The 23,180-nt window shown below is 50.7% G+C and overlaps 7 protein-coding genes across 7 annotated transcripts; 3 read left to right on the forward strand and 4 right to left on the reverse strand.

Moving 5' to 3' along the window:
* Positions 1 to 1,200: 1,200 nt before the first annotated feature.
* TGAM01_v209366 (ATP-dependent RNA helicase eIF4A) lies at positions 1,201 to 2,743 on the reverse strand (the record flags this gene model as incomplete). Its single annotated transcript, XM_018805814.1, has 4 exons — positions 1,201 to 1,854; positions 1,933 to 2,357; positions 2,445 to 2,522; positions 2,710 to 2,743. 4 exons carry the CDS (start codon positions 2,741 to 2,743, stop codon positions 1,201 to 1,203), a joined length of 1,191 nt encoding a protein of 396 aa, XP_018661004.1.
* An 821-nt stretch (positions 2,744 to 3,564) lies between these two features.
* TGAM01_v209367 (hypothetical protein) lies at positions 3,565 to 5,342 on the forward strand (the record flags this gene model as incomplete). Its single annotated transcript, XM_018805813.1, has 2 exons — positions 3,565 to 3,857; positions 4,178 to 5,342. The coding sequence occupies 2 exons, from the start codon at positions 3,565 to 3,567 to the stop codon at positions 5,340 to 5,342; spliced, it is 1,458 nt and encodes a 485-aa protein (XP_018661003.1).
* Positions 5,343 to 7,684: 2,342 nt separating this feature from the next.
* TGAM01_v209368 (hypothetical protein) lies at positions 7,685 to 12,367 on the forward strand (the record flags this gene model as incomplete). Its single annotated transcript, XM_024550541.1, has 5 exons — positions 7,685 to 8,601; positions 8,674 to 9,339; positions 9,397 to 9,779; positions 11,259 to 11,880; positions 11,968 to 12,367. 5 exons carry the CDS (start codon positions 7,685 to 7,687, stop codon positions 12,365 to 12,367), a joined length of 2,988 nt encoding a protein of 995 aa, XP_024404717.1.
* A 621-nt stretch (positions 12,368 to 12,988) lies between these two features.
* TGAM01_v209369 (hypothetical protein) lies at positions 12,989 to 14,784 on the reverse strand (the record flags this gene model as incomplete). Its single annotated transcript, XM_018805810.2, has 2 exons — positions 12,989 to 14,329; positions 14,662 to 14,784. 2 exons carry the CDS (start codon positions 14,782 to 14,784, stop codon positions 12,989 to 12,991), a joined length of 1,464 nt encoding a protein of 487 aa, XP_018661000.1.
* A 1,082-nt stretch (positions 14,785 to 15,866) lies between these two features.
* On the forward strand, positions 15,867 to 17,303 carry TGAM01_v209371 (hypothetical protein; the record flags this gene model as incomplete). The annotated part of the gene is made up of 1 exon (XM_018805809.1): positions 15,867 to 17,303. One exon carries the CDS (start codon positions 15,867 to 15,869, stop codon positions 17,301 to 17,303), a length of 1,437 nt encoding a protein of 478 aa, XP_018660999.1.
* Positions 17,304 to 17,669: 366 nt separating this feature from the next.
* TGAM01_v209370 (hypothetical protein) lies at positions 17,670 to 19,103 on the reverse strand (the record flags this gene model as incomplete). Its single annotated transcript, XM_018805808.1, has 3 exons — positions 17,670 to 17,954; positions 18,026 to 18,918; positions 19,031 to 19,103. 3 exons carry the CDS (start codon positions 19,101 to 19,103, stop codon positions 17,670 to 17,672), a joined length of 1,251 nt encoding a protein of 416 aa, XP_018660998.1.
* A 1,072-nt stretch (positions 19,104 to 20,175) lies between these two features.
* TGAM01_v209372 (hypothetical protein) lies at positions 20,176 to 22,984 on the reverse strand (the record flags this gene model as incomplete). The annotated part of the gene is made up of 2 exons (XM_018805807.1): positions 20,176 to 22,632; positions 22,691 to 22,984. 2 exons carry the CDS (start codon positions 22,982 to 22,984, stop codon positions 20,176 to 20,178), a joined length of 2,751 nt encoding a protein of 916 aa, XP_018660997.1.
* Positions 22,985 to 23,180: the final 196 nt, after the last annotated feature.

A 23,180-nucleotide genomic window follows, 5' to 3' on the forward strand; every position in this document is an offset into this window, starting at 1 on the left:
GGTGATGGCTTCCAAAATAACAAAAGGCCAAAAACAAAAAAATCTCCAAAATTGTGATGACTATATCAGTTTTTTTTTTCCCCTCTTCTACTTCTTCTACTTTCTTTTGTTCTTCCCTTTTTTTGATGATGCAGGCCAAAAAAATAGGCTCCAAGCAAGATGATTTCTTCCTTCTTTGTCAAGAATGAGTTGAAGACATGGATTTTGTTTCTTTATTTATTTCTGGGGGTTTCAAGGAATCAGAGTGTACTTAATTTTACCACACACATATACCACTTGGGGCGTTGATTTTATTGTACTATTTATTCTCTTTTGGAAAGAGGCTGGCAGGCAAATTGAGCGGAATTTTTTGATAGTTTTGTCGGAACTGGGTTCGATGATAGCCATCTATACTGGACATATATATACAAATATATATACAAACCTATATTGTACATCCTGATGCATAGTCTCTCATTATCTTTCTCGTGCTGTCTTGTAGACTAGTCACATGCAGAGTGATCACTTATCTCGCCTGTCTGATGTGTAATCGTGATTATCTTGTGCTACACTTGTCGTTATAAAATAGGCCTGTGTCAGTGCCTTCTTAGAGATCTACTAGACTCATACATCTGGTGTTAGAAGAAGGGCAGACGAATGGGGTGTGAGGAAGAAGGGGCCTCATAGGAATAGCTTGCATCCGGTTGCTTAAATGCAGCTACAAGTGAAAGAAATCGATGTTTACATGCCCCGTTTACTACGCTTATACGGCACACCATGTGAAGTTGAAGTCTTATTTTTGAAAAATCCATACATCATCATGACAGTGACTCCTAGATACGGACACACAAAGAGGCGACGAGAACAAGATGTGAAATATAGAAAGAATCATTGCATTACTTTTGGTTGCCCGCCGCACCTTCATGTCATTAAGGTGCAAAGGACTTCCTGAGCCTTCGTCACGCAGCCAATACTGCCTCTCCGTTTTTTTTCCCTTGCCAGTCACCTCCCCCTTTTGAGAACCGGCTTTTCAAATGCCGTCTCGGATGGCTCCCTCTAGAAATGTGAATCTATCAGCAGCTAGGTTCAAAGAAAAAAAAACACCTTTTGGAACGATTTCCCTCCCACGAATGCCTTAACTACCATAAACAGGGCTACTCAGTACCAAAAAGGGTAGCCCGAAGCGGGTGAAAAAACTTGGATATGATGGGAAAATATTGCTTAGATCAGGTCGGCAACGTTCATGGGCATTTCCTCGATCTGGGTGCTGTAGAATTGTTCAATCTCACGCATCATGCGGACGTCGTCAGCAGTGACGAAGTTGATGGCAACACCCTTTCGGCCGAAACGACCACCACGACCGATACGGTGGATGTAGTTCTCCCGGTTAGCGGGGAGATCGTAGTTGATGACCAGGGAAACCTGCTGGACATCGATACCACGGGCCAGAAGGTCAGTGGCGATCAGGACACGAGAAGATCCGGATCGGAACTCCTTCATGATCAGGTCACGCTGAGCCTGGTCCATGTCACCGTGCATGGCAGAGACGGTGAAGTCACGGGCGGTCAGCTTGTCAGTCAGCCAGTCGACCTTTCTGCGGGTGTTGCAGAAGATAACGGCCTGGGTGATGGTGACGGTCTCGTAGAGATCGGACAGGGTGTCGAGCTTCCACTCCTCCTTCTCAACAGCAATGTAGAACTGCTTAATACCTTCCAGGGTAAGTTCGTCCTTCTTGACAAGGATACGAACGGGGTCACGCATGAATCGGGTGGTGACCTCAAGGACGTCCTGGGGCATGGTGGCGGAGAGCAGGACAACCTGGGTGGACTGGGGAAGGAGCTGGAAGATGTCGTAGATTTGGTCGGTGAAACCACGCTAATAAGGAGAACGGATGTTAGTGAGGCTGGGCTATGGCATAAAATGGCGGAATTATGGTGTATGAAGTTTCCTTACAGAAAGCATCTCATCGGCCTCGTCGAGGACGAACATCTTCATGGCGTCGGTCTTGAGGAAACGACGCTGGATCATGTCGTGGACACGGCCGGGGGTACCGACAACGACCTGAGGGCCGTCCTGGAGGGCCTTCATGTCATCACGGACGCTGGTACCACCAATGCAGGCGTGGCACTCAACGTTCATGAAGTCGCCGATAGCGACAACGACCTTCTGGATCTGCTGGGCCAGCTCACGGGTAGGGGCGAGAATCAGGGCCTGGCACTGCTTGACAGCAGGGTCGATCTTCTGGAGAACGGAGATGGAGAAAGTAGCGGTCTTGCCAGTACCAGACTGGGCCTGAGCAATGACGTCGTGGCCCTTGATAACAGGCATAATAGCACGCTGCTGGATAGCAGAGGGACGCTCAAAACCGTAGGCGTAAACTGGTCGTTGTTAGACATTCGTCTTTCCCCCTTTTTCTTTGTGGTTGGATCGCTTCGTTGAAGGCGTGGAAGAGGGACAGCACTCACCACCACGGAGGAGCTCAGACTTGAGGTTCATGTCGTCGAAAGAGTCGACAGTCTCATCGTAGTTGGACTCGATCTGTCCTGTAACGCAACCACAGTCAGCAAACTGAAGAATCAGAGCGGGGCAGTAAGAAAAGGAGGCCCAGATTTGGGCTATCGTGGGGTCAAAATGTCGCGACCGCCTCGCGCGCACAAGCAAAATCCTCATGAAGTTGCAGATACAGCGCTCAGCAGCCAGATACGGCGCAGATATGGCAGTTGGACTCACCCTCGGGGACATCCTCGAGTCCCTTGTCAGCCATGATTGCGGTTGGTGAAGAAGAAAAGAATCTAGATCAAGCGCAGCTCGACCTAGAAATTATAAAAAAAAGGTGGGCGGGGGGATAGCAAAAAGGGCAGTCTTCTGTCGAGAGAAGGCTGCGAGTGTGATTAACTGAAAAGTAGTCGTCTAGATTCAAGTTCTCGATAAGTACGAGAACAAAAGGAACCTAGGAAAAAAAACCGTGATGATATATTTGTATGCCTTGAGAAGGTTGAGGAGAGAGAAAAAAAGTGAACTGAGGGGCGATGTGGACTTGCTTTTTTTTTTCTCTCCCAGCCGCTTGTGGCCAATCAGTGTAGGTTTGCGTGGTGGGGCACACGGTTAGGGTACCTCAAGCCAGTGGAATTTTTTTTTTTTTCCTCTGGAGCATTGTATGCAGCCTAGAGCCCAGCGTCCTTAGCGCTGCCAGCAGCACATTGTGGCGGATTGTCGCACCGCTCGCAGGACGCTTCGCCCCATTTTACGGAGCAGCGCCTATCATCTAACACAGTCAACGGTCATTAGGCAGAGGCGAAGGGAGAAAAAAAAAGAATAATGTCACTAACAATGTCTAACTTCGTCAAAACCATACGAGCCATGTCTTACCCTGGTTAGCTGCTAGCAACAGCCAAAAAATTCTGCATATGACTTTACTTTTGCCATCACCCAGACAGTATATTTTCGCTTTCTCTTACACGGCCTAGGTAAACTCAGACCTTGATTCCGCAGCCTCGGAACTTGCCTAAAGTCCATATTCTCAAACCACCTAAATCCTCCTCAGATCTTAGCGGATGATGAGTCGACGCGAATAGCATCAAAATCATGCCTTCTGCCGTTTCACAGAAGAGTCACCATCTCGGTGACTCAACAAGTGTCAGCCACTCTGACTCAATACCAACTCACCCTCTCGGTGTCAAACCCCTGGGCAATCAGTATCTCGCCAAGGGGCCAAACGCCCGCAGGAGCATCGGCTCATGGGCGTGTTTGCCTGACGAAATCCTTGCTCTAGTTCTTGAGGGCTTCGACAAACAATCCTTGCTGAATCTCGGATCCACGTGCAAATTCCTATATGCTTTCTGCCACTCTGAGGAGCTATGGAAGGCCCTGTATCTCCGGTAAGTCTGATGAATGCCTTGTTTTTCTCTCCCAAGATTTACACATTCGAGTACGCATATGGGGAGATGAGCCCCTGCATATCCCTGCATGAAGCATGCAACTACATGGCCGCTTCCTGGTGGTATGTACCCAAGTGGCTGGCTGAGGCATGCTGTAGGGAAGCGATGAACTCTCTTTTCCTTGCCTGTAGTGGGAAACTTGTAAAGACTTTGTGCCAAATAGTGCATATGAATGCAGTATACATCTGTTCAGCAATACTTTGTATCCGATCGACAGCATCAAGCATGTGTGACATGGGCTGACCTACATCATGCTTCAGATCTCAGTCAAATAGCAGTCCATCTATAAGCTGGCGGGGCTCATGGAGGTCGACGGTCATTGGGATTCCTAATGAAGATGAAGCCAAAGTTGACTGCAGCAATGTCTTCTCTGATGTTCTGCATCGACCTTTTGCCTGCGGCAATATCGATCTAGCAAACTTTGTCACAAAGATACCAAAGGCAAATGAAATTCGCCGGTTTGAGAATCTCACATACGAAGAATATTCCGAGAAATGGACCGAGCAGCCCTTTGTCTTAACAAGGTGCATACAAGAGTGGCCTGTCTACTCCCAGTGGTCCATCGATTCGCTGCTTAAGAAGTACGCTGAAGCCGAGTTTCGTGCTGAAGCAGTTGACTGGACATTTTCTCAATATTATGATTATATGAATAGGAACATGGACGAGAGCCCGTTGTACCTATTTGACCGAAAGTTTGCGGAAAAGATGGGGCTCGTAATAGGACACTCAGAAGGTGCCGCGTATTGGCGGCCCGATTGCTTTGGACCGGATCTCTTTGAGGTTCTGGGAAACGAGCGACCAGCTCATAGATGGCTGATCATAGGGCCTGAACGCAGCGGCTCTACTTTTCACAAGGATCCCAATGGCACAAGCGCCTGGAACGCCGTGATACAGGGGGCCAAGTACTGGATCATGTTTCCTCCAACAGCTGAAGTCCCTGGTGTTTATGTCTCTGAGGATAGCAGCGAGGTGACCAGCCCACTCAGCATTGCCGAGTGGCTTCTCACGTTTCACAAGGAGGCCAGGCAGATGCCTGAATGCCATGAGGGCATCTGCAATGCTGGGGAGATTCTCCACGTCCCCAGTGGATGGTGGCACCTGGTCGTGAACATTGAAAAGGGCATTGCACTGACACAAAACTTTGTGCCTCAGTCCCCTGGTCTCAACCTCGTCTCTGAAGTGCTATCGTTCTTGAGAGATAAGCCCGACCAAGTGTCTGGCTTTTCCCGAGACGTGGAAGATCCCTTTGGACTTTTTACAGAGAGGCTCCAAAAGGAGTATCCAGATATCTTGGAGAGGGCACTTGAACTAGCTGATAAGAAGAGTGGCAAGAAGAGGAAATGGGATGCTGCAGTAGGCCGAGATGAAGAGCAAGCAGAGGGGTTCAGTTTTGGCTTTGGCGGTGATGATGATGAGATACCTTGACGGATTTCGGCACATGTATAACAGAAGAGAAATAACTCCTTTACGATTTACGCATATAACTTGATGTGGACGGTTAACATACTACGGAGTTCCTATGCAGCCAGTGTACCTATACACGAATAGCTTAGCAGGTGACAGACTGGTATGGGGTATGCAGCAAAAAGCGTGTCCTTTGCGGGGCTGCTGCGGGACGGTTTTTCATCTGGGAATCCCCCCTACTTTTCGATTGCGATTGTTTGTAAGCAGCGACACATCGCACTCACGATAAGCTGCTGGATACGGACACTTGTAAGTTGCTTCAACGAGTCAAGTAATCGCTAACTGCACGATGGTGACATGGAAAAGACGTTCATGGAACCAATGCCCGACACCCTTGTGCCTCCGCTCTACTTTTCTTGTAAAGCGGTGCTGGGAATAGGATTTAGACTGCCCTTTGAAGAACGAATGTGAATACTAAACACTACTACTGGGGTAAGATGCTGGGGTAAGATACCGGAGTTGGCAGTAGTTTTAGCAGAAAGACAACCTCAGTAGAGACCTAGAGTAGCACACTTGGGCTGGAATACCTGGATGCCTTTTATACCATGTCTAACCCTGCCGCACCTCATTATGGCTCATGCTGCAGGATTCATTACCAGCTCGGCTTGATCCAGATGTGAAGCTGTGTGTAAGGATCGGCACAGCAGTGTTGCATCTGTTCGGAGGGTTCCAGACACAGCGTCCAAGGGGCAAAGTTGTTGAGGTGAAGCCCACGTTGGCACTAGCATGCAGCAAGATGTAACCCGAATGGGGAGATGGTGTGCCAAACAAACGCTCCCTGTCGCTGATTAGGTAGATTGTAGATGCAATCCTGATGGCTGCAAGGCAACATACTTGTACACTGCTGTCGATAATCACACTCGCCCAAGCAGCAAGGAACGTGTACATGTAGTGATTATATGCGTCGCTCGTTCAGAGCAAGAGCCCACTCGCTGACCACGTCACCGCCGAGCAAGTTATAGCAGCAGCAGCAGCAGCAGGAGCAGTAGCAACAGCCCGGAGAGGAAGCTGGACTCGGGCACTAGAAGCACTGAAGTGCGCTGCTAAGGAGCTCTGCCCGCTACAAAGAGGATGGATCGCTAGCGCCCGTCTCAGCACAGCTCCTCCTATGCCTCCCGTTGGCTGCTAGTCAGTTAGTTCTAGACTGCCTCGTAGCACGGGCGCCAATCAATTAACAACCCCCTTACGATCCGAGCGAGGTAGAGAGGAATAGAGAAATAGAGGGAGAGACAGGGTGACAGAGGAGGCTCAAACAATCAATACACTGCATGTTAGCAAGGCAACGCCTATAACAGCGGGCAAGCACAGGCAAGTAAGCACGCCATTTGCGGCGCTCTGGAGTTTGTCGCCCAACCGGACGCGGTACCTCCCCTCCTGCCTGCAGCGCCGCATCCCGGCCAGGTACCGTCCACTTCCCCTCCGCCTCCAGGTGCCCAAAAGGCCGGGCAGCCATTAGGGGTTTATTACTGGGCCGCCGCAGGGGCTATTTTGCCTCCACCACGACCTGTCGCGAGTCTCGTCCCAGCATCAGAGCCGCCTCTTTCCCTTCGACTTCGCATCTCTGCCTACACCGGTGCAGGGCCTTCTGGAGGAGGGCAGCTTTCTTTCAAAGACACTCTTCGCCCATCGACAGAGCGAGTGCGGCGCACCTCTGAAATACTGATATCGGCACTTCTCTTCCCTTCTACTGTACGGACAGCTGGCGGGGTTTGCGGCGCAATGTAAGCTTTCGCCGTCTGCCTCCTCTCCGCCCTTTCTTCACCGTCGTCCACCGCGCGCTCCTGGGTTCTCGTCTTTCCTTGTCCGGTTCTTCTTCGTTCCGTCTTTGCTGCCCGTCCACGATATCGTTTGAGTTCTTGTCGTCATTGCTGTCTTGTCCATAGCTTCCCAAACTGTAAGTGCGTGTGGCACCAGGCTGTGGCTGCCCCCCTCGCTTGAAGTATAGATAGCTGGACAGCTTCGTGGGAGCTTTTGCCAAACGCAAACTAACGGCACGAATTTACTTAGGCGCTTGTGCTTTGTTCTCTATTACCGTTTGCCTTTGTTGCTTCTCTCTCTTCTATCGATCTACCACAGCTTTCAAAGCTCAAACTATCCACCTCTCTTCTCTGCTTCGGCTACCGTCTTACAACGATCCGACACTTTATAAACTACCAATACTGCAATAGATCCAAGCGCAAGCGGTTGACTCTCCTAGTCTTGCCTTGACCCCGATTTCGGTGGAATATACCACGCGCCAAACTTGCTCTTCTCGCCTTAATATCTGCATCGGTCTGCGTTATCAGACCCGACCACCCGCAATCATGGTGTTAGACGAGCACTACGAGATGTGCCTGCCCATCTTGCAGGACCCCGCGCTCGAAGATGAGGACAAAACCGATAAAATAGAAGAGCTCTTCAAAAAGGAGACCAACATGGTTGGCTCGTCCCTGGAGAATGCCATCCTCGATGTCATGTGGAGATGGCGAGAATGCGGAGGCACCTCCACGTCACCGCCTCCCATCCGTCAGACCATCCTGCGACGACCATCGCCAGCTTCGTGGAGAGGCGGAACGCCGTTATCAGGCTCGCCTCGCCTGGCCGTCAGTCCTCTCGCGCCGCCAGGGTATATCCCTGCCACCTTTGGCAGGACCAAATCGGTCACAGCCTCTCCCTTCGGCTCGCCACGAGCCTCGCCTCGCCTGGCCTTTGCGACCCCTGTGATTCCCCATAGTCCAAATCTCAATGCATATGAATTCGCCAGCGACCCCACCCCCGCCACTGAGATCCTTGGAGAGTACCAGATCGAGAATGTCGACTGGCTCGTCAATGATGATACCATCAGCCTCTCCTCGTCTGTGGGCACCACCAAGAGCCTCAACGCCGCCGCTCCAGAGTTTTCGTCAATGTCCTCGCAGCAAATCGACATGTCTCCTTACGACATGCTCAGGTCAATCCTGGGACACACAAGGACAGACGAAGAGATAGAATCTGCTCTTGCGACACACAACTACGATTTGAGCGCTACTATTACGTCCATGATGGAGATTCAGCAAGACGGAGGCGTCCGGCTCGATGAGCCCAAAAATGTCCTCATTGGCAAATCTATATCTGCAGAGGGTCGTCCATCTACCCCAGTAAACCAAAAGGCAGGTGTTATTTGCAAATTTTACATGTCTACTGGACAGTGTCTGCGCGCAGACTGCCGGTTCAGCCATGATCTGAGCAACCACCTATGCAAGTAAGTCTGTCAAGTAATCCCAGTGTGGCATTCTATCACCAAGGTATAACCTGCTAATATCTTCGACTTAAGATATTGGGTCATGGGTAACTGCTTGGCCGGCGAGACATGCATCTTCTCGCATGACCCGTCCAAGCTCGTAAGCAAAATGTCTCTGGAAAGCGGCTCCAATACTCCTACTAGGAGTCATAGTAGCTTGATGCTCCAGGATATGAATTCGTTTCCCTCTTTAAATGGCGATTCAGATCATCATGGAGGCTATTCAGGTAGCCCCAATTATGCTTCATCGCCGGGGATGCGATCCCTGCGGGCCGAGAGCCCACGCCCTAGATCACGACCCGGAAGCCGACATCAGCTAAAAGAAAACTACATAGCTGCTCCCGCCCTCGATGATAACGAGGCTTTCCCTTCCCTTGGCGCGGCTATCGCAAAGCAGGGAAAGAAGCATCATGGCAAACGTGGTGGTCATGGCCACAAGGAGAATGGTACCCCCAGCTCTTTGGCCGACATTGTCAAGATGAATCCTCCTGCATCTCCCAGACTCGAAGTGCGCAAACCTATTAGCAACGGTAACGGCGTCATTGGCAGAGATGGCGAACATAGCGCTGCAGCTCTGGCGATACCCAGCCCAAAGCATGTTCCCTGGCTTGAAACTGGAGAACGGGCCAACAAAGCATATCTCAAGGCCCGCCAGGAGGCTATCAAACATGGCGGCCTGAGGAACAAGTTTTTACAAAGGTATGTCTTTAATCACCAATTTTCATCAGGCTATGTGATTCTAACGAGAACTGCCAGCGCTGCACAAGCATGGAACCGCAACGATGCGCGGGCTGCCAAGGCTCTCAGCCTCCGCGGCCAGAGCGAGAATGACCTGATGAGAAAGGCTCACAGGGAGGCAGCTCGCGAACTATACGAGGAGCGCAATAAGAATCTAGACGCCGTGTCTGAAGTATATGTCGACCTCCACGGTCTCCATCCGGAAGAGGCTGTAGAGTACCTGGAGAAAGTCCTTTTGGAGAATGAAAAGGGCAACCGACCTGTTTACGCCATCACCGGCACCGGCCACCACAGCAAGAATGGCAAGGATAAAGTGGGAAAAGCGATCCGATCATTCTTGAATGAGTGGCGATATGCCTACCGAGAATTCTCCGTGCCAGGAGATCGCAATAGCATGGGCGGTATCTTGGGAGTGGACGCCAGCAGCTGGGACAAGTCACTGGCAAGGGACGGAGCTGACGCAGAGACATCCACTGTTGACATTCTCAGCCAGGGCATTGAGATTGGCGACGGCAAAGTCAGGATGCTGGTCAGAGAGCCTCCCAAGGGTCCTAGTCGCCGGTAACACAGCGGAGCCTAAAGAAGTAAAAGATTCAAAAAACGATACAAAAAAAGCGAAGACTTGAGATGATGCAACAAAATTAAGCGAAGAGCTTCCCACCGGGGGAGGAGTCGTAATGTTAGGTAGACGCTATCTCAAGACAATGAACTATCCTACTCACTTGATGCGCATAGCCCTTTTGACTGTTCTAGTGACGACTTGGATGATATAGATGCCACCACATTCTGACTCTTGCTTATACTGAGTGCTGGGAGATATCTCTTCTATTCGTAGCAGAGTGTATACATGTATTTACCAGGGCTGAATATCACAACAGCTCTTCGGTCAACAATAAAAATTGGAGAGCAACATCCCCTAATCGCAGCACTTACTCCTATATTCGGAGTGCGTGAAGCGGCCGCAACGTTGCGCAAAGCGAGCTTCTCATTGGATTCCGAAGTCCGCGCCGTCTGACGTAAGTTAGTGCCTGTGCCTGCTCTGCCGGTACCTTTGAGGGCCGCGCCTCAGGTACAAGTACTCTCCCACACGATACTGGCCGAGAAATACCTGCTTATCGGGCGACACCGCCCCGGGAAAGGATGACGAGCGACGAGGAGATGGCCTTATCCGAGACATTTCGCCTCCGATACTCTGCAGCTTTCTTTGTCCCCGTGTTTTTTGACGCTGCGTTGGCCCTTGTTTTCCTTCTTCTGCCAGGATTTTCATTCGCCTTGGTAATCTTTGAATGGACCCATTTCTTAAGTGATCTTAATTGACTTGTTTTTTTAAGCTTGATTTGCACCACCGGCAGCGGACTGCTAGGCTCGTGGAAATATCCCGAGAAGTGTCGATATCGACCGAGCGATCCGCCTACAACAACAAAGAGAGTTTCGAGTCTGATTAACGATATTACGACGCATTGATTGGATACGGAATGGAGAGCTAGGCGTTTGAGTGAATCATCTTTTCCTCTTCCTCTTTTTACTTCTGGTTTCGATATCCTTTTCGTCGTGCTATTTGACATCGAGTGCCCTTGTGGGTTTATATGACTACGGTGCTTGCGACAAACTTGCCTCCTCTCCGTCCGGCTCCATCTCCCTTGACGTCAAGATCAACGACGACCAACTGCAACGAAAGACATATAAAAGAAGAAGAAGGAGGAGACGAAGAAAGGAACAATAAACAAAAATGGCAGGCGGGTATCAGGACGCAAGGAGCGACAGCGTCTCTTCCAGCTCCTCATCGCCCACCACTCCTCCTCTTTCTTCCTCCGAAACTCGATTCCCCCATCCGCAGCAATGGTCCCGCTCCGGCAGAGACGCAGGCCACCGTCTTTCAGGCAACGTCTCGCGGTCACCACGGCAGATGTCCTCTGATGCGCGGGACTGGGCGCGCACCCAGTGGGATACATACCTCAAATGGAGCCAGAACTTGATGGCGACGTACTGGAAGCTCTCGCCGCTGTACCGCGCCATGGTTATCCTCGTCATCCTCATCGGCTGGACGTTCATCATCCTCTCTGTCTTGTACTCGGAGGCCTTCTTCCGATGGCTGGCGACGGTGTCCAAGACGTGGCGCGAGATCCCGGGCGGCTGGCTCATTGCCTTTATGCTCATCTTCGTCACGTCGGTTCCCCCCATTGTGGGCTACTCGACGGCAAACACCATTGCGGGCTTCGTCTACGGGTTTCCGTTGGGCTGGCCCATTGCTGCCTCGGCATGCGTTGTTGGTAGCTTGGCTGCCTTTATGGCTTGCCGGACGGTGCTGAGCGGCCAGGTCAACAGGATGATTGGCACCGACCACCGCTTCGTCGCGCTGGGCCAGGTCCTGCGCCGGGATGGAATTCTCTACTTGACGGGCATTAGGTTCTGTCCTCTGCCCTTTAGCTTGAGCAATGGCTTCCTTGCAACCATTCCCAGCATATCGCCTCTCGCTTTTGTTATCTCTACAGCGCTGTCCACGTAAGAGAGCCACTCCTTCCCCTCTGCTTCCTTTCTTTGCGAAAAAGAAATTCTTTTTACTAACCAATATACTAACCTCATCTCTAGACCCAAGCTTCTCATCCACGTCTTCATCGGCAGCCGCCTCGCCATCATCGCCGAAGCAGGCGACTCCATGACCCTCCGCGACAAAATGGTCAACTACGCTAGCATGATCATCGGCGGGGCGATCGGCGCAGCTGCCGGCATCATCATCTACCGCCGCACCATGGCCCGTGCCGCCGAGCTCGCCCGCGAGGAAGCCACCGTCATCATCGCCGCCGAGGAGGGCGAGGGCGGCTACGAGGACACGGACGACACGCTCCTGGATCCAGAGGATGCGGCTCATGCCATGGGCGATGATGATGTTTCTCTGTGGGACACGCAGGTGGACGATGGCTGGGGTGATGCGTATGACGATGAGGAGGGTGATGGTGATGCGAAGACGACAAAGTTAAATAAAGACTAGAAGATTATAATGGGGCTTGAGGAGGGAAGCGGCGGAAAGCGCATGATGTCTTTTACATGATTTTACTTTAGGATTCATACACGTGGCTGTTGGGATAGAATAGGAATTGTTATCTTTTTAGATGTGCTGCATTTCACAACGCGTATTTCGTGCTCAAGGTTTCCCTAAAAGCCATGTACTTGTTACGTCTTTCATGAAACGCAAACTTAATGTTGGTCAATATAGCCAGTAGCTTGCTTTCCATTCTATGCTATAGCTCATTAGAACAATATGCCGTGAATTCCCATATCCGATAAAATCGCAGTCCGCTTGCTACCATGTCGTAATAAAACAAAACCGCAGACTCAGTAGAATCATACGGCGGGAAAGAAAACATCTTTAAAAAGTCAATAACAAGGACAGGTCACAATTCTGTGTCCTCTCTCGCCATTCCCAAAGAGGTGAGATCAAAGTCATAACGCCACCGCTGTAAAGAGAATTATACAAACTCTACTTGAACAGGTAGAAAAATCTTTAAATCAAAATATCATCGTCGCTAAAATAAACGTTTGTCGTAAACTTGAGTCGTCAAGTAATATAAAATGTGAAGGGAAAAAGAAATATGAGCTTAAAAGGCCTGTCTCAAGTAGTCTGTTGATACTGATTCATGAATTGAATGGCTTGCTCCATGGGATATCCGATAAAAACAGGGCCGGTAAAGACCATCTGAGGGCCCGTCGGGGCTTTCGATATATCCGGGTTGATAAAGGTAGGTTGTGGTATAAGGGTAGGCTTCTCCTGAGGAGCATGATGCTCCTGGGGTTCCTTTGTAGGCGTAAAAGGTGTTTGAAATTGGGTGTTGGAAACGGTATCCTTCTTAATCTGAGGATCGGGCGAGGACGTGATATTCAACCCAGCAAACGCAGGCTGCTTCATTGCTGTGTGGTCAAAAGGGCATTTCCCTGATGGTTTTGCTGGTGCTTCCGTGTTCCGTACAGGACTCGGCATCCGTACAGGGGCAGGAGGGGGCGACATGGGCTCGTTCCTGGGCTGTTTGTATGTCGGTACAGAGATTCCCCAGGGCCGGCTTGGTGATTCTCCTACTCGGACCTCTTTCAATGGCCGGTCGAAGTGGCTTTGTCGGCCCTCGTCGATATCGACTGGTGGTTCAGCGGGGACCTCTGGGTCTGTGCTGGCGCTAACAGTGACAGCATGTGCCCAGCTCTCCACTCGGTCGTTTGAATTTTTCGAAGTGTTGCTGTGCCGGCGTGTGCGCTCCTCGTCTCCGGGCAGCATTGGCTTGTGGAGATGGCTTAGGTCTTCAATCATGCTCACAATATTCCCATACTTTGCATCCAATTTCCTAACCTGCTGCTCGTTACCCTGGTATCTCCGCACACAGACTTCATGGCTTCGTGGAATCTCATTTTTGTGAACTTCAACGTATTGCGCAATCTCCTGGGGAGAGTCTAGAAATCGGATAGGGCATTTGCTGGGCTGAGCGTCGTTTACGGCGTCTTGCTGAAACGTCTCTTCTTCGCACATGGCAACACAAACAGGGTCTTCAGATTGATTTGGAGTCAAGTCCGGGCCGGATTCAGGCTTCGGTTCTTTGTTCCCATTAGCAGCAGCATCCTTAGCAAAGGGGCACTGCAATTTGCCTTTCTTATCTTCAACTGTAAAGTCTTGTTCCAAAGCAGTTGTCGACATGGAGGTTTCTACATGGGAGGTTTGAGACAGCGTATCTCTGGATGATGCTGTGGTCTTACTGGTTTCACCTAGCGAGGCAACCAGTTTGTTCGCAGCGCGTCGTCCGTCACGAATGATGAGGGCAACCTGAGCCTGGGACTGCGGCATTCGATGCTTAGGAAGAGGCACAGGTAAGGTTTCATCGACGGTGGTCTGCGCCGGAAGCTGCAACTTCGCTATAGTTTCTTCTATTTCTGGTGTAGCTGGCGCATATTTATCGGCCAAATACTGGAACTGTTAAGACAGAGTCGCGTTAGCCAAAGAGAGTACACTAAGGCAAGTTTTTGACTCAGAGCATGTCTTGACCCTTGGCCAAGACAAGAAAGATAATAAAACGGGAGGACAGTGCAGATCAGTGATAAAAAGGTTGTCAATCTCAGCAGCAGTGGCTGCTCTTGATCTAGAGCTAAGATATCTCATCATGTTGCGTGTCTCGAAAGACAGGTCCCGGCCAATTTGATGTGCGCCGGCGAATGCAAGGAATGTACAATTGTACAAGAACAAAAAATAAAAAGCTAGCGGGAAAAAAAAAATGCAAGGAAGAAGAGGCTCTTCTCGAAGCTTACCTGTTCATGCGCAAAACGCAGCTTATGCTCCAGTATCGTCTTGCGATCCGACAAAATCTGCACCTCGTCCGCAAGCGCGTTGAAAGCGTCCGCCACGGTCTGGGTAAGATGTAAATATGCCATTCCGGATGGCTCAAGCTGTCAAGACTGGGCCACGACCAGGGAATGAAAAGGCAGAAGTCGGGAAATCGGGAAGAAGGGAGAAAATAGTCGTGCGGCGATGGAGGGAGTTTTAAATGGCATAAGTGGGGCTTGGGCGGGCCGATTCCGGGTTTGCGAGAAGTGCGAGCTTCATCAAGATTCGTCAGCGGAGATCGGCCTAGAGGAATGTATCTTGTACTCTACTGCCTTGAAAACAGTTAGCAGCAGCCGTTGTATGGGCTGTTTGATGAAGCGATGCACATGGCCTGAAGAAGCTTTGGTGAATCTAGCATTACGTCACCTAGAATTATACCTGCAAGTTGTAGGCAGCGGTTATGCTAGCACCAGCAGGATACGGGTAGAGTACCATGCATGGGTTTCTGGCCTTGCTTGGTGGAATTAGCAGGGCCTAATAGGTCGGTATAGGCAGGTGGGCGATTAAGCTCGGGTGCAGAGTGCTACGATCCGAGGCCCTCACGCTGTAATCATCCGATTCTAGCATGCATCCAGCCTCTGGTCTGAGTTGGGAGAGCCCCATCCATGGCCAGACTAGGCCCTATGGAATACTGCTTCCAGTCCCCAGTACTACCCAAACAGTTATAGCAGTAGCAATATTCAAGAGCAGTCGTCAGATGGCGTACAAGTAAGTCAATGGCCTCAGTTCCCTGAGTAGCTCCATATAGGCGTCCTGACAACGGCATAGCACCAATGCCTATTCCCCTCATACCCGAGCTCAAGCATTCATGCTATCAAAGAGCCTAGCTAAGCAGTATATCTCAGTAAGCTATACTCATCCCAAAAGTGCGAAATAGAGGAAAAGGTCTTCGGGGGCAGTTGAACGTTATATAAGTGGGTTGATTGCCTTTGGTTGCTTATGGCGGGGTGATAAGGCATGGCTTCAAAGCCCCTCCACCTCATCTCGGCCATTAACACATCGAAGCACCGAGCTGAAGCTCACATTATTGCTGCACAGCGGTACCCTTTAATTCTCCACCTCTCTTATACTTGATAAGACGCGGAGAAAGCCAAATAATAACCACTGAGTAAACAAAAAACTGCCCGCCATGGTCCTCCAGCGATTCGCCATCCCCGCGGCCAAGCTGCTTCGCAGTAGGAGCCACATCGTCCCCGGACAGCTCCTCGTCACCGAGCACTTCTTCCAAGTCCCCCTAGACTACTCCAACCCGTCTTCTGGCTCCATCACCCTCTTCGGCCGCAGCGCAACCAAGCATGAGACTCCCATCTTCCCTCCAGACGAGCTTCCCGCTCCCAAGCCGTGGCTCGTCTTCCTCGAGGGCGGCCCCGGCTTTGGAAACCGAGAGCCTCAAGACCACCCGCTGACCCGGACGGCGGTGTCTCACGGCTACCAGGTGCTTTACCTCGACCATCGCGGCGTTGGTTTGAGCACACCTGTGTCTACGGCAATGCTGGCTCGCCTTCCGGGTGGTGATGGACCCAGCGCCGTCGACGTCCAGGCCAGCTATCTGAAGCTCATGCGCCAGGACAACACGGTGCGGGATTGCGAATCGATCCGCAAGCTCCTCACCGACGGCCTGCCTGAGCACAAGGCCCGCTGGTCTATCTTCGGACAGTCCTACGGCGGCTTCGTCTCCATCTCGTACCTGTCTCTCCATCCTGAAGGCCTGCGCGAGGTCTATCTTACCGGCGGCTTGGCCCCCGTTGGCAAAACCGCTGACCAAGTCTACGAGGCTACTTTCCGGAAAACCATTGAGCGTAATGCGCTGTACTACAAGAAGTTCCCAGAGGATGTTGAGGCGTTGCGCCAGATAGCTACGTATATCGAAAAGGAAGGCGGGCGGCTTCCTCTGCCCGGAGGTGGCTTCTTGACTGTGCCTCGTCTACTGACCCTCGGCATTGCCCTTGGCTTCCACGGTGGCTTTGATCAGATACACGCCATACTGCTCCACCTCAAGTCTTCTCTCGACCAGCTTGGTTTCCTCACGCGAGCCTCTCTTACTCCCCTCGAGAGCTTCACATCCTTTGATACCAACATCATCTACGCTGTCCTGCAAGAGGCTCTCTACTGCGATGGACCCGGTAATGCTTCTAACTGGGCTGCTCAGCGTGTGGGCCAGTCCCTCGAACAGTTCTCCTGGCTCAGCAAGGACAACGACTCCATTACCTCATCCGTGGCTCCCGACCAGCCGATCCTCTTCTCCGGAGAAATGGTCTTCCCCTTGCACTTTGAAACTTACCCCGAGCTGATCCCCCTGCGAGCTGTCGCCGAGAAGATCGCCAGTACAAATGACTGGCCGGCGCTGTATGACATTGATCAGCTGCGCAGGAACGAAGTCCCCGTCTATGCCGCCTCGTTCATCCACGACATGTACGTGGACTATGGCCTTGCCAAGGACACCGCAGATCTAATTCCGGGCGTAAAGACGTTTGAGACAAACGTCATGTACCACAACGCCTTGCGGGCAAAGGCTGAAGAAGTTATACAACACTTGTTTAGTTTGAGAGATGACGTGTTGGATTGATTGTACAGAGCGAGCAAATTTGAGGAACATGACATGAGTGAAAAAGAAGGGATAGACGTCACCAATGGCCAAGGTTGGAATGAATAAACGGTTATTAATCCTATGATAGACGGCTATGCCTTTTCAAAAAGATGCTCTATTGTTTTTTTTTTATTCTTCCTCCCCTGTTTTTTTTTTCTTCGTGGGCCAAAGTAATGTATGAGTACCTAACAAGATGCCCGTATCCATTTATTCATCTCCCGTTTCTCCCATTATAGTGTGAATAAGTACATAAGTAAACGGAAATACTCATTAATCTCATTTTCACGTTTTTTGCAAAAACAAAAAGTATAGCGGACTCTCAGGTCCGCACCCACTTTATCGCCTCTACCTCTTCTTGTTGGACTTTCGCTTGACGGCCTTTCCTCCCTGGGAACCGGACGACTTTGCCTTGCTTAGCGAATCTGTGCTCTTGTCCAGCAGCTCAAAGTCCTCGCCAGCGGATTCGGAGCTGGGGGGCGTGTGCTGGGGAATATCCGAGTCTTCTTCGGCGGCGTCGGTCTCAGTTGAGGCAGAACCTGGCAGATAACGGCCAACTGTCAGCTGGAAGAGCCAGGCGGGTACGCGAACCACGGCGGTGTCTCTAAAGGTCGGCTTGAGGAGTTCATTCGGCTATGGTGGTTTTATCATTAGCATTTGAATATAAGGATCAGGCTTGGCTTGGCACGTTCTTTGATACTTACATCCAAGAGATACTCATTGACGTTGCCCTCTTCGTCCTCCTCCTCCAGAAAGACGTCGCCCTGAGAGTCTACCACGAGAATCTTTCCATTCTCGGCGACAACCCTCTTGCGAGCACCAGCAGGGGCGGGCGCCGAGGACGCATCACGCGACGAACTCTTGGAGGCGCCCTTGCGGCTCTTCTTGGAAGAAGGCTTGCCATCCTCTTTCCGAGACTCCTTCTCCTGCATGCGCCTCTCCTTTCTGTTCCTCGGCTGAGGCGCGGCAGCAGCGGCTTCATCCTCTTCGGCAGCAGCAGGAGCCGGCTCAGGCGCAGGCGCAACATCGACTCCAGGAATCCCACCACTCCCCCAGGCCGTGTTCCTCGCAAACGTGACATAGCGCTCCACAAACTCCCTCTGGCGCTTCCAGCTCATGTACAGCGCGAGGTAGTGAATCGCGCCGCCGCCCACGATGAAGACGCCCACCAGCACCGTGCCCAAACCGGGCCGGTATCGGTTGTAGTAGTAATCGGTGCCCTTCCACAGCGGGAAGCCATTGGCGAGGAAGTGGTCGTAGCGGTCGCGGGCTGGGCCTCGGAGGATGTTGGCGATGAGCGAGAGGCGGGCCTGGCGCTCCGACGCCTCCTTAATGGCCTTGCGGATCTGCGCCTGCGAGGGGCCCTTGGACGCCGCCGCCTCGCCCTCCTTCTTGGTCTTCTTCTTGGCGGCTTGGGCGTCGGCGCGGAGCTGCTGCTTCACCTTGTCGGGGTGCAGCGAGCGCGACTTCTTGCGGTAGGCCTTGTTGATATCGTCCAGGGAGGCAGACGCCGCCACGCCGAGGACCTCGTAAAAGGTAGCGCCAGTGTCAGATTCGTGAGCGGCAATCTCGTCGCGAATTCGAAAGATTTCTCGATCTGTAACAATCCAAATTTGTCAATTGATACAGCTCTCCCCACAATGCCCAGGAACAACAACAACCAAAAAAGGTTCATGATCACGAGCTTCCAATTGTTGGTTCTTCCGTACCTTCTTTGCTCCATGCTGCTGATAATGGGGTCAACAGGGACAGGACCCCGACGACCAGATACTCCAACTTCATGATTGCAAAGGCTCGGCTCGCCCAACCTTGCGTCTATGAAGTCAAGTTCTCGTTACAAACAATCGTTGTTGTTCGCGGAACCTTGAGGGGCGATAGACGTGCTTTTTATGTGGGACGGTGAACAAGGCCAGATAGCTTAAACTGCCTGGCCTGGCTAGGGAGGGTTTCGGGGTACGTTGCGCCACGCCTGCTGCCCCTGCATACGCCATGTATTCGTTACATGGATCTGCGCTCGATCTTCCTGCTACCCTGAATCTGCCGTAGATTTGGGTGTGTCATCGAATGGGAAACGGTTGCAGAAATACACCATCAAAGTGGAAATTTTATTTACTTATTTCAGTTCGATTTTGGTTCTCATATAATAAGCCATAATTGCAGCTTTGAGAAGAGCTTGTTCGTTTGAATTGTGCGTACACAATAAGCCGACGTGCAAAAGTAAGATTTCGCTTATCGTACATCAGCCACACGAGATGACGAATAAAAGGTAAATAAAGAGATATACCTAAAGTAAGGAATCGAATCAAAATACGTTACATATTAAAAGATAAAAAAGAAAAGAAAAGAAAGAAAAAAAAAAAAAAGAAAGAAAAAGAAAAAGGAACAGCGAGCTCCGAAATTGTATAATTCAGAGCGTTGACAAAGATAAAAAAAGAAGGAACCAAAAAAAACCTAGGAGAAAAAAAACAAGTATTTAGCAATTGCACGTTTCGATCGTGCGACCTCCGGGTTATGAGCCCGGCGCGCTTCCACTGCGCCAAATTGCTTTTCAACTTGTTGAAACTAGTGATCACTAAAGATACATATGTACCTGTAGGGCTGCTAAGCACAACAAATTCTCCAATTTGCATGCTGGAGCTTGCTATTAAAATCTTCAGTGTTCTGCTTCGCATCATTTTTTTCAACTACAGGTTCTTTCATTTTTGAACTCATTATACAGAGAGACTGATAAATACTACTGACATAAAAAATGCTCTAGTTGTCATGAGCTATACAACTAGAACGTGGGTGATACGGAGCTCGGAATGAATACACTTCATTAAATATTTGTTTAAGGATGAATTTATATATACATCTACCGGCGAGCATTCGCTCGCTTCCGTGCTTTTTGCTCCCTCTCGTAATTGTTCGCCTCTCGTCCCTCCTCGTTTTGAATCTCGGCGACGAGCCTCTTGTACTTCTTCTCGTAGGCCTCGTCCTTGGCCTTCTTGATGCGAAGGTTCTCTCTCGCCATAAAGTTGGCATCTTTCCGTAGCTCTCGCATGGCACCCTTGCGCTCCTTCTTGTGCTCCTTCTTGAGCTTGGCCATTTCGGCCCTTTCGCGGTCGGGGTCGTAGTGTTTGTCGGGATCGAATGTGTCCTCGAACTTGGGTATATAGGTCTTAATCGAGAGGGGCTTGTGGTGGTGGAGCTCTAGAGGCCGGCGTGCCAGCTGAGAGACTCTGGACATTCGCTTAAGCTTCTCTTCTAATCTCTCTGTCTTCTCACTGGCGGCCGTGGGAAGGTGCTCCTTTGATGGCTTGCTGTTCACATGGCTCAAGACTTCAACAACCTGGCTGAATGTCTCTAGAAATGCGGGCTTTGCTGTCCACAAATCTGCGGCTGCGTCAAGCACTTGAATAGTTGTACCTAGCAGAGCAAGCTTCAGAGCGTTGCCGCCCTCCTGAGAATTCTCAGCAAGGCAATCGGAGAAGTTGAGGCGCCTTAATTCAACCTTCTTCGCCTTTTGGATTCGACTGCCCGCAGAAGGCTCGTGTACAGGAAAGTTGCCCAGTGATTTTGATGAGGCTACTGGTGAGAGAGAGCAGATAGTGTTCAAGGCAAAATTGATCACCTCGGGGACGTATCGTTTAGATAGTTGTTGATACTGCAGACACAGTATGGACAAGTACGTTCCAATTGCATAATCTGACAGCTCTCGAGGCACCTTCTGGCCGATATATCGGCTAATTGTCAACATTGCTGGAGTCACAACCTGATGGAAGTGATCAGACGTTGGGTATATAGTTCCAATGGCTGTTAGCACCGTCAAATCCGAAGGCAGCAGCGCAATGGGCCGAGACTGGCTAATTTCTTCAAGATGTTGGCGGAACTGCTTGGCAATTTCAACTGGAAACATCTTGGAAAGAGAGTGAATGTGACGAATGAGGCTTTCCAGGACAGAAAAGGGCGGTGATGTCGCCGCATTCCAAGGAAGAGCCACAAAGTCCACCAAAGCTACAGAGAAATTTGCCAATCTCTCCTTGTTTTTGCTGTCCAGCTTGGGATGATGTAACGCACGAATTCGTTGAACAATCTTGGGCAAATTTGTATGGTCATAATCCTGGGTGATGGATACAAATTCGGCGCATGATTGGGGGCAGGGGAATGTGAATGGCAGTCCGTTCTCATCGCTCTTCTCCTTGGAAGAGAAGTTTGCTTGAAAAATAGGGTCTTTCGTCTCTGATTCGTTTAGTAGTCCTTTTGTGAATTCGTCATCGTCGTCTTCATCAACTTGAGCTTGGTTGGCCGAATCGCTATCGTCTTCTTCTTCCTCGTCGAAATCATCGTCGCTTTCCACCAGTTCTAGATCAGATCCGCTAGCCACCAAGTCGTCGTCGATGACAAAGTCATCTTCATCGTCGAAGCCCAATTCAGTTGCCGTTGGTCTGGTTTTGATACCGTGTCCTAGCCCAAATCCATCATCATCATCATCATCATCTTCGTCTTCATCGTCTTCCTGTCTGCCGCCCGCAGTGTCCTTCTTCTTATCGTCTTCATCTTCATCGCTATCCGACACCTCTTCTCCCATCATTCGCTTTTGGCGTTTCTCTTCGAGTCTTTTCAATCGGGTGGATTCTTCTTCTGCCTTTTCGTCGTCTGTTTTGGTGCGATTGGACGGCTGCGCCTTCTTATCCTGGGCAAGTTTCTTGACTTGTATATCGAAATTCTTGTCAAAGGCATCCCGATCGACGCCTGCTATTGTCGATAGAGGCGCATTCTCCTGATGCTTTCCACCATTGAGGCCAGACCAGAGTAGTTTTCGAATATCAGGAAGCTCTTTGTCAAGCTCCGCCCGAAGGTCATCGTCATCGTCTTTAGCCGCCTGTCTCTCGTATTTGTGGAGTTTTGACTTGGCGATAACCTCTTCCATGACCTCCTTCTTCGTCTTCTTGCGCTCTGGCTCACCATCCTCGCCGCCCTCTTCCTCACCGGCTGCGATGATGGCGCGTAGTCGCTTGAGTCGCTTCTCCCGGGTGTCTCCATCGCTGTCTTCGTCATCTTTAAGGTCATCTTCTTGAAAGTCATCCGCCAGTTCCTCCTCTTCACCAAAATCAAGCGACCTTCCCATATGCGTCAAGCCATCCATAGGTTCGTCATCCTCTAGATCGAAAGCAGACTTCTTGTTGTGCGTCTTCTGCTTCTCACGAGCAAATCGTTCCAGCATTTTCTCCTCAGGAGTCATTGTTGGGTCGTTCTCGCCGAATCGTCGATCAAGGATGCCTCCGACCTTATTACGACGCTGCATATCTACAAGAAGGGTTTGTTTGCGCTGTTTGATGGGAGATTAGAGAGACACTTCGCAGGCAAGAGGGGAATGGCGTTCTTACCTTTTCCTCGCTGGCGGCCTTGGCCAGACCTGGTCGCCCCTTCACAGAGGCATTTGAAGTCTTTGGTTTATTGGTTGTCACCTCAAACTTGGGTCCGCGCGCGGCATGCTTGAGGTCGAATGGATTGAATTGCTCTCGGATTCCCTCCAAGACAACACCTCTCTGCAAGCGCTTGTCGTTTCGAGCCGTGCCATCTTGAGCCAGCTTCCGCCGTTGCTTCTTGGACTTTTGAGGGCCAGTAATTCCTTGATCTCTCAGTGATGCCTTGAGGCGCTTGAGCTGGGAGCCGGCCATGACGGGCAGCGTTTGTCTGTATGATCAAAATTTGATCGCAGAATTAGCATGCTCATCAGATACAGCCCGTTACAAGGGCCTGCTGCTAAATTTTTTGATGATGGCTTATCGATAGTGGCGCCGAGCACCGCTAGTGGAAGCAGAGACGGCCGCATAGTGGATACGTACCTTTTCTTTAGAGAGTGGAGTCTCTCAA

This window comes from Trichoderma gamsii (genome assembly GCF_001481775.2).
Source record: "Trichoderma gamsii strain T6085 chromosome Unknown Scaffold_45.2, whole genome shotgun sequence".
Taxonomy (NCBI): domain Eukaryota; kingdom Fungi; phylum Ascomycota; class Sordariomycetes; order Hypocreales; family Hypocreaceae; genus Trichoderma; species Trichoderma gamsii.